The sequence below is a fragment of the Elephantulus edwardii genome, unplaced genomic scaffold, assembly GCF_000299155.1.
Source record: "Elephantulus edwardii isolate Elephantulus edwardi_28Jun2011 unplaced genomic scaffold, EleEdw1.0 scaffold00005, whole genome shotgun sequence".
In the NCBI taxonomy this organism is placed as follows: Eukaryota; Metazoa; Chordata; class Mammalia; order Macroscelidea; family Macroscelididae; genus Elephantulus; species Elephantulus edwardii.
Window position 1 is genome coordinate 20,998,417 of NW_006399755.1, and position 10,731 is coordinate 21,009,147.

The window sequence follows — 10,731 nt, forward strand, 5'->3', positions numbered from 1 at the left end:
TTGATTTCCCGGCTGCTGTTACCAAGAGTGTTGATTGTGGAGCCAAGCAAACTAAAACTGTTAACTATCTTAATCTCTTCACCATCCATACTGATGCTGTCAATTGGCCCAGTGGTGAGAATCTTTGTTTTCTTGATGTTGAGCTTCAATCCATATTGAAGACTGCAGTTCTTGACTTTCTGCAGCAAGTGCTTCAGGTCCTCCTCAATTTCAGCAAGTAGGGTTGTGTCATCTGCATAATGCAGGTTGTTGATGTGCAGGCTGGATTTAGGAGAGGTATTATAGCTAATGTTAGATGGATCTTGGCAGAAAGCAAATAATGCCATAAGAATGTCTATCTGTGCTTCGTTGACTATGCAAAGACTTTTGACTGTGTGGATCACAACAAACTGCGGCTAACTCTGAGAAGAATGGGAATTCCAGACCATTTGATTGTGCTAATGCGAACCCTATAAGTGGACCAAGAGGCAGTTGTCAGAAAAGAGCAAGGCAACACTACATGGTTCAAAATCAAGAATTGGGTTTGTCAGGGATGTAGTCTGTCTCCATACCTTTTCAATCTTTATGCAGAACAGAGCATCTGAGACGCTGGGCTTTATGGAGAGGAATGTGGCATCAGGATTGGTGGAAGCAGTGCTAGGAAACTAAAATAAATGCCAAGTCCAAAGAAGTCATCTGTGGAATGATGATAGTCTGTTCAAAGTCCTAACATTACTTCAAACGCTTCTTAGCTGAATTTTGTAGGACTGGTAGGAGAAATGGTACAGTGTACTCATTAGGAGACGAGACTTTGGAGTCAGAATGTCTATCTGAATCTTTGCCCTGAAGGTCACTTAATAGTTTTAGCTGCCACTCTGCTTCAGTTTCCTCATTTGAAAAATATTAGCACCTTTCTTCTGGGGCAGTAACAAACATACTTAGTCCTGTGGAATCTGAATTGACTCATAGCTGACCCCCTAGTGGTTTTCAAAGGCTATAAATCACAGGGGAGGAGACTTCCCATATTCTTCCCAGGGTGCAGTTGGTGGAGTTGAACTAACAGCGAAGTATCACTTTTGTGTTAGCACACCCTCTAGAATACATTTATAAAGCACTTATAACTCTCCCTGAAACATAGTAAGCACTATATAAATGTTGGCTAATACTGGCAATAATTTAATAAACAATAGCATTATTGTTAGCAGACTGCATTCTATGTGAATTATGGGATTCTGGAAGATCAAACTATAATTAACAAACTTCAAAGCCAAATTTGGGTTCTAAGGCCCAATGAATGGGCAGATCTATACCACATTTCTAATAGCTTGCTGCCCAACAATTTTCCTATTCCCATTAAATAGTAATTGCTGAATCAAACACCGCATGCTTCCTTTATCTCTTAAAATCCTCTGGTCATTCCTGGGATTAGCAAACCAGTCTTTTTCAATTTAATTGCACTCTCAATAATGGGCCAGATGTGTATGATAAGTCCTACTTGTGGCTGTGTCAATGGGTCCTCTCTATTCAGGAAGCTTCCATAGCAGCTTCATTATTTATCCCTTCCCCAGCAGAGTTTGGCTTATGTGCATGTGTTTTAAACTGAGTGTGAAGCATTTGATTTTGCCAACGTAATTTTAGAGCATTAGTTTGCCTCCTGTTCTCTCTTTGCCCTCCTTAATTACCATTTATTGCAAAGTCACACAGAAATATTAAATGCTAATTTTGACTTACATGCTCCTGGCCAAGAAAAGGGATAATAATTTCCATCAAACACAACCTGAATTCATTTTGTGTAAGGGTGATTCAGAGTAGAGATTTGAAATCGTAATCAAGTTTTTCTCAAAATCGCCTTACCCTGGCAGTCAGTCACTAATGTCTCTGCTAATTGGTAGGCAAATGGAAAAATAAAAACTAATATTAAAAAACCCTCAGTATTACAAAGCCCCAAACAACTAGTGAAACAAAACAAAGTTTAAAAAAATCCAACAAACCAAAAGTTTACTCCTCTCATCAAACTACTCTTACAATGTGACAGTTTAAGAACAAAATTCATTTTATTTGGTTGGATGGGGCTAATCCCACATCACTATAATCCTTCCTGATGTTTTATTGATTCTAAAGAACATTTAATCAGGAAGCAGCTCAGCACTAGAATCCTGCTAATTAGCAAACAGCCACATTCAAAATGGGTCCCCAATTGAACAGCAGATTAATGGACAATATGTACTAAAATAATGATTCGTGCATTCAGCTCCTAAAATGTGTGTCTAAATTGCATCTTTAATCTCTTAAGGACATAGGTTTGCATACAAAATCCTTAATGGAATGGGTTTAATTCAAAAGAAGAAGATTTAGCCAATACTATTTAAGGATGAAACAGGTTTATCTCTTATAAGTGTAATTTTTCATTGGTTCTCATGGTTTTAATGTCCTTAAACATTCAGAGGTCAAAGACAGGTGAATAGAGAAATTAGTATATCTCTGATTAGTACATAAAATGGTGGAAAATTAAAATGAAGAATATTAAAATAATAGTATGTAGTCTAACCTCAGGGAGCTCTGGTGATGAAGTCCATAGAGAGCTGTGCTGCTAATCCAAAAGTAGCAACTCTCTGGAGGTTTGAATTCAATGACTTCACAGGAGAAAGATGAGCAATCTCCTCCAATGTGACTGAAAATTCATGAGGTTCAGATACAAGTTGGCTGCAACTCAATGACAATGAGTTTTTACCCAAATTTGGAGTATGTATGTATAATGTTCAACTTAACTCAATTGCTGTTGAGTAGGAACAGACTCATAGCTGACTCTCCAGCAAGTTTGTAGAGACTGTAAATTGCACCAAAGATTGCCCATCTTTCTTTTTTTTCTTTTTAAAAACTCATTGTATTATATACAATAATTTGTTTATATTCATGTACATTGTTTGGGTTTTAAAAAATACTTACTTACAAATTCTAAACACATTGGTTTTCACATCAGATCTTTCTCATTTCCTTCAACCGCCCCATCCCTCACCAAATTGTGCAATCCAATCTGTATGCAGAACAGATCATTCAGGAACTAAGGCTTTATGAGGAGTGTGGCATTAAGATTGAGGAACACTCATCAAGAACCTACAATAAGCAGGTGACACAACCTTGCTTGCTGAAACAATAAAACCTGAAGCACTTGCTGTAGATGGTCAAGGACTGAGTCTTCAATATGGGTTGAAGATCAGCATCAAGAAAACAAAGATTATCACCTCTGGACCATTTGGCAGCAGCAGGATAGATAGAGAAAAGATTGAGGTTGTAAAAAATTAGAGCTTGCTCAGCTCCACAATCAACACTCTCGGTACTAGCAATCAGGAAATCAAAAGATTAGTTGCTTTGGGAAAATCTGCTGTCATGGATCTCTCCAGAGTGCTGAAAAGAAATGATGTCAGTCTGGAGACAAATGTGTGCCTAATCCAGGCCATGGTCTTCTCAATTACTTGTTATGCTTCGGAGAGCTGGACAATGACTAAGAATTACAGAAGAAGAATCGATGCCTTTGAGTTGTGGTGCTGGAGAAGAGTCTTGAACATACTATGGACTGCCAAGAAAACAAATCTATCTGTCTTGGAGAGGGTGAAATCAAGTCTCTCCTTGGAGGCTAGGATATTTGAAGCTCCCTCTCACATACTTTGGGCATGTGGTTAGGAGAGAGACTGGTCCTTGGAGAGGGACATCATGCTCGGAAGAGTGGAGGGACAACGCAGTAGAAGAAGACCCCAGATGAGACGGATTGGTACAGTATCTGGGGCAATGGGGGATGGTGTGTCAGAATTAGTGAGACTGGCCCAGGACAGGAAAGGGTTCAGAGCTGCTGGACATAGGGTCGCTATATGTTGCAGGGGACTCAATGGCACATAACAACAATATACTATATTGGTTGGTTGTTGGGTATTTTTCATTTTTTTATTTAAGCCCCTTATTTAGGGTCAACAAGACCTGAGGGAAGGCCTTTGTATTTAAAAGTTAGTTGTTACTGTATTTTGGAGGAACATTCTTCTAAGTGGTACAGCATTCTTCTGTCAATATACTGTACTGAGGTAACCTAGGGTTGCTGTGATGATGAACATTGTGCCACTGGGGTGTCAAATGCCATAATGGTTACCCATGGTGGACAGTGTCTGGTGAAGCTCCTAGTGGAAGACAGGTTTGGTAACAGGTTTGGCATCCACTTCCTAAACAACACGCCTCTGGAGACTTTATGAACTTTGATAAATGATGACAGTGATAGAAATGCTTCAGGCCTTTTGTTCATAGTGTCACTATAAGTCGTGCTTGACTGACATCAATCAAAAACAACATGATTAACATCCTTCCAAGCCCCTGCCCATCCTCACCCCTCTGTTTTCACCCTCACCTTTCCTTGGATCCTCATGCTCATTCTACAATAATGGTTTTATGCAATATTTATCCTTATGGGATTGAATTAGTTTACTTAGCATAATGCTCGCCAGTCCCTCCCAAGTTAGGTAATTTACAAAATCATTGCGCCTGCATACTGCGTAGTATTCCATGGTTAATATACCATAATTTCTCAATCCATTTGATTGTGGTAACAGAAAAGCAAATAATAAATATTGGAGAGGATGTGGCAAGATAGGAACTCTTACATATTGTTGGTGGCATTGTAAAATGGTACAAACATTCAGGAAAGCAGTTTGACGCTCCTCAAATAGTTGAATATAGAAATTCCATATGACCCAGCTATTTCACTGCTTGGTATATACCCTGAGAAAATGAGAACTGAGGCTCAAACAGAGACCTGTACACCAATGTTCATAGCAGCATTATTCACAAGAATAATTCAGCAAGAACATGGCAACAGGCTAGATGTCCAACCATTTTCTCTCCTGAGAAGAAGCTCATGGATTTGAACCTCCTGCCTTTGGGTTGGTAGTGAAACACATTACCCACTATTGTTATGTCTTGTCAAATTGACCATAACTCATATTGAACCTATGAAGAATGAATTTGAACCCTGCACCATTTCCACCATCTCTGATATATGTGAATCTACTGATATAGTCACTGTGTTGTTCCATCTTGTTGAGGGTCTTCTTTTTTGCTGACCCTCTAATTTCCCAAGTATGATGTATGATGTCTCTTTCCAAGGACGGGCCCCTCTTGACAGTATACTCAAAGTATATGAGAATAACTTCACCATCCTTGCTTTCCAAGGAGCACCCCAGTTGCATTTTCTCCAAGAAATATTTGTTTGTTTCTTTGGCAGTCTCCACGGGATGTTAAGCACACTTCTCTAACAGCTACTCAAGGGCATCCATTCTTCTTCTATCATTCATAGTCATTGTCTAACTTTGAAATGCATAACAAGCTTGTGGATTTGAATTATGTCATACCTTTGATATTGCATCCCAGCTCCTTACCACTAGCCCATCAGACTCAGTCCATAATGGCTAGATGTGAAAGTTTCCTGTCTTTATTAACTATGGCCATAAAAAGTCATTGGCCTTTAGATAATAATAAAACATTACATGACTTTATATTAAAGTGACCATATAGTTTCCTTCACATATGAAATTTCTATTAGTCCGCCAAAGTCTATGCACAGTACCTTAATGTTCTTAGGTGCCATCACGTTAATTTTGACTTACAATTACCCTATAAAGACCCTTGCCCAATCCTGCACCAGTCTCACAATCTCCACTCTGTTTAAACCCATTGTTGCAGACACAGTGGTAATCCATTTAGTTAAAGGTCTTCCTCTCCTTCATCTTTCCAAGCATTATATTCCCTTCAAAGGACAGACCCCTACTGATAACATGCTCAAGTATGTGAGATGAAATTTTACTATCCTTGCTTCTAAAGGACATACTGGATATACCTCTTCCAAGAGAGATTTCCTTCTTCTTCATCAGTCCATGATATATTCAGCACTCCTTGTCAACACCACAGTTCAAAAGCATCAACTCTCTGGTATTTCTTATTCATTGTCCAAATTTCTCACACATACGAAGCAATTGAAAAATGTCATGACTTGAGTCATGCATACCTTAGTTTTTTAAGTGACATCTTTGCTCTTGAACATGTAAAGGGAGTCCTTTGCAGCATATTTTTCCAATGTAGTATGCCTTTTGATTTCTTCACATTGTCTTCATGTTGATTGTGGATATAAGTAAAATGAAAATATTGGCAAATTCAATCTTTTTCCTGTTTAAAAGACTGTGAGCAGTGTGGGGACAGGCAAGTCTAACTCCCACTAACTCCACAAAGGGGAATACTCATCATCAACAACATCTACTACACAAAACCAAATACTAGGAGGTCAGACTCAATGCTCTATTACTGGATTTGCTGATCTATTGTTTTGTTAGAGAAATCAGCAAGTTACAATTCCTGGAAAGAGGATGCAGTTCCTCAGCCAGGGCAACTTCTAATGTATGCTTACAGGCCCTCTGATCTTCAGTCTCTTGATTTTAGGTCAGTGTCACAAAATTATCTTTGTCTTGCTAAGAGACTGGAACAACAAATACTAAACACCAGATAAGTTGTTTTATTATCAAGAATATAGAATATTAAGAAAGCAAAACATCATTAGAAAGAGAAGGGGGAAAAAGATCAATATGACTATCAGAAGAGAAAAATGGTGTCTTAATAGACTGTGTGCAAATAATCAACTTACTTTATTTCATTTTGGTAACTCAGATCTTGATGGCTAAGCAATGTTTCCAGTAAGCTCAAAGTCAAATATAGCCCATGCTTTCCACATATAACTCTGACCTGTAAATAAAAAAAGCATTCATTTTCATGAGATTAAAACTGATCTATGAACTGAGCTTTTCCACAATTAGAATCTATTTGATTCGACAAGAAATGAATACCCATGAGTACATCCTACCATTTGTATATCATTTGTTGTATTTGTTGTATGCCATTGAGTCAGAAGAGATCCATAGCTGAAATTCCAGCAGGTTTTCAGAAGCAGTAATTGCATGAAAGGAGATTGTCTGTCCTTCTCTGGGACAGGAATACACAACAGTATAGTAGTAATAAACAGGAATTTGTATTTAATTAACGCAGAGATACAGCTCATTAGTTGGTGGTCAGTGATATTTGAAACACTGGTCTTACAGTCATGAGATGGGTTGTCAAGGAGTAGGAATTTTCTATTGTCCATTAACTAAAAAATGCATTGCTGTTGAGTCAAAACTGACTTATACTGGACCATCCAGCCAATTTCTCAGGCTGTACATTGCACAGTAGACTACGCATCTTTTTACCATTGAGACGTTGGTGAATCTTAATTACCAGAGAGGTACTACCTTTGAGTGTCTTTCTATGCTACTAGTGTTCTCTTTACAATCCATTGGAAGGGAAATTTAAAAATTTTTTTTTAACATTTACTTTGATTAAAATAATAAGTCTGTTGGTTTAGCAAAGACAATATTTACTGTGTATTATTTTATTTGGAAGAAACCTGGACATATAGCTATTAAGTGATTTCCTGAAAATCACATAGCAAATAAATGATTGTTCTAGATATCTAGATATTGAATGTTAAGTATTTGTGGAGTAAAGTATTATTGCAGTTTCTCAAATGCTTAACACTTTCTGACTAACAACTCAGTTCAATTTTAGATTGTTGTGCTGGTATTGCTGTTACGTGCCATCAAGCCTTGACCATGATTCACAGCAACTCTAAGAACAATATCTCTCAACTCTGCCCTATCCTGAGACAATCTAGCAGTTTCTGACACACCTGCCCCCATTACCCCAGCCACTGGGCCAATCCTTCTCACCCAAGGTCTTTCTTGTCTTAACCCTCCAGCCTTCCAAATATGATGCTCTTCTCCAAGGACTGGTCCCTCCTGGCAACATACTCAAAGTATGTGACACTTAGATTCAAATGTGTTTAAAATTTGAAGGCTATAATAGTATGTTTAGAATACTGGTTAAAAATACAGATTTTGAAATCAAATAGATTTTATTTTGACTATCAGATCTACTTCCTGTCATCTGTGTGATGTTTTGGAAATGAGCAAATTTCCCTACATCAAATTAGGGACCCCTGGTGGCTTAGGGGTTATTCTAAAGATTTGTGGTTTGAATCCACCAGTTGTTCTGTGGGAGAAAGACAGGCAATCTTCTCCCACACGGTTCATTGTCTCTGAAAACTTTCTGTAAACTCAACTGAGTTAGTTCCAACTCTATGATACTCAACAGCAACAACATAGCAAAATACATTTTTTTTTTACTAAGTAATAACATTTTCTACTACTCAGTATTCAGTACAGATTGGATTACAAAATAAGCCAGCAACAACATAGCAAAATACATTTTTTTTTACTAAGTAATAACATTTTCTACTACTCAGTATTCAGTGCAGATTGGATTACAAAATAAGCATGTAGGATAGAACTTAGACATTAACAGGCATTCAATTGCTGCTTATTTTAATGGAGTAAAGAAGAAAGATGACAGAGCAAGAGGGAAAGAGGGAGGCAGAAAGCTAGGAACTAAAAAAAAGAAGTACCTAATTGTCATTTTGAGTCATGCCACATAAACAAATGAAGGATCTTAACTGGGTGAAAGTTTCAACTGAAGCATCTACATCATTAAGGAAGACTACTCTGAGGAGGTGATCCTAATCTTGAGTTCCATCTAGCCTGACAGTCTTATCATCTGGTCCATTATACGATAATGATTCACTGTTATTTATAAGGTTTTCAAGAACCCACTGTTTCAGAAGTGAACAGCCAGTCTGGCTTTTTAGTCTGGAATTTCTGCTGGAACGTGTAGGTGACCTTGCTAGACTTTGATAAACTGGTGGCATAGTTTCTTTATCACAGTATTGCACAAACCACCACAGTACAACAAACCACAAATAGCCATAGTAATTTAAATTGATTCACATGTGTGTGAAACTTGGAATGGCTAAGGAAGGCCAAAGAAGAATTGGTGCCTTAGAATTGTGGTGTTTGCAGAGTATTGAAAGTGCACCCTTCATCAGAAGCAAGGATGATGAGATTTCATCTTACATATCTTGGGCATCCAAGAAGTCAGTTCTTGGGAAAACACATCATGCATTAAAATAGAGGGTGACTGAATAAGAGAAAACCACTTAATGCAATGGGTTAACACAGAGACTTCAACAATGAATTCAAGTACAACAGAGCTTGTGAGGATGGCATAAAAGCAGGCAGAATATGGCCTGAATCAGGTGCACCTTAGTCCTCAAACATTTTTGTTCCTCAATAATTTAGTGAGGGCTCTGACAGGGACTTTCCCAGTGCAATATGTTTCCTGACTGTTAAAACCATTTTAGTCTATCATGAAGTTGCATATTGGTCCAGTCGTAAGACTGTTTTCTAGACATAGAGATGCAATCCATTTAAAAGGTTGTATTTTTTGATCTTCTACAGCAAGTACTCCTCATTTCAGCAAGTTGTGTCATCTGCTTAATGCAGGTTGCTGATGAGGATTCCTCTAATCCCGAAGCCATGATTTTATTCATAGAGTTCAGATTCTGGAATAATTTTCTCAGCATAAAGATTAAGTAGGTATAGAGAAAAGGTGCAACTGTGACATGCAACTTTCTTAAATATAAACTACGTAGATTCTCACCACTGGGCCAATTGGCAGCACCATGATAGATGGAGAAGAGATTAAATTGAAAGAATTTGTTTGAATTTATACTCAAGTTTTGTAAATAAACTAGTAGACAAACAAACAAACAAACAAACAAACAAACAAACAAACCAAAAACAATTACAGCTTGCTTGGCTCCACAGTCAATACTCTTAACACCAGTAATCAGTTAGCAAAAGACAAATTACACTGGGACCATCTGTTGTCAGGGACCTCTCCAGAGTACTAAGAACCAATGAAGCCAATCTAGAGACTAAGGTGTGCCTGATCCAGGCCATGGTCATCACAATTACTTGTTATGCATCAGAGAGAAAAATGACTAAAGATTATAGAAAAAGAATTTATGCGTTTGAGTTTTGGTGCTGGAGAAAGTCTTGAACATACCACATCCATACTGGCAAGAAAACAAAGTGTCTTGGAGAGAGTGAAACCAAGTTTCTCCTTAGAGGCTAGGATTTTGAAGCTTCATCTCACATGCTTTGGGCATGTGGCCAAGAGGGATCGGTCCTTGGAGAAGGACATTATGCTTGGAAGGGTGGAAGGGTGGAGGGACAGTGCAGGAGAGGAAGGCCTTGGATAAGATGGCTTGATACAGTAACTAGGGTGATGGGGGTAGGTGTGTCAGAGTCAGTGAGACTGGATCAGGACAGAGCAGGATTCAGAGCTATTGTACATAGGGTCACTATGAGTTGCAGGTGACTCAATGCAAATAACAACAATAATGTTCCCTTGCTTTGTTTGCACAACACAGTGTCTTTGTCTAGGTATAGGTTTTGCATAAACACAATTAAGTGTTCTGTTGTTCTTCTAATATTCTTTTCAATGTTAGTCATAATTTGCTATAATTCACACAGTGAAATGTCTTTGCATAGTCAATAAAGCATAATTAAGCATTCTTCTGATATTCTTTATTCTCAGCCAGGGTCCATCTGACATCAGCAATAATATCCATGATTCCAAGGTCTTTTCTAAATCCTGTTCAAACTTTTAGGAGTTCTATGTACTGTTCTAGCCATTTGTGGTTGGTTTTTGTGTTTTTTTGTTGTTGTTGTCTCCCCCCCCCCCCCCCCCCGCCCACGCCTTCGGCAGCATTTTGCTTGCATGTGATATTAA

The 10,731-nt window shown here is 38.2% G+C and overlaps 1 protein-coding gene across 1 annotated transcript in view; it reads right to left on the reverse strand.

The window, feature by feature from the left end:
* LOC102856906 (chromosome unknown open reading frame, human C1orf87) overlaps window positions 1-10,731 on the reverse strand; it is a 150,512-nt gene that overhangs the window by 27,350 nt on the left and 112,431 nt on the right. The window contains exon 8 of the mRNA XM_006879745.1: window positions 6,653-6,750. Within this exon, the coding sequence (XP_006879807.1) occupies window positions 6,653-6,750 (98 nt within the window). The remainder of the gene's footprint in view (window positions 1-6,652; window positions 6,751-10,731) is intronic.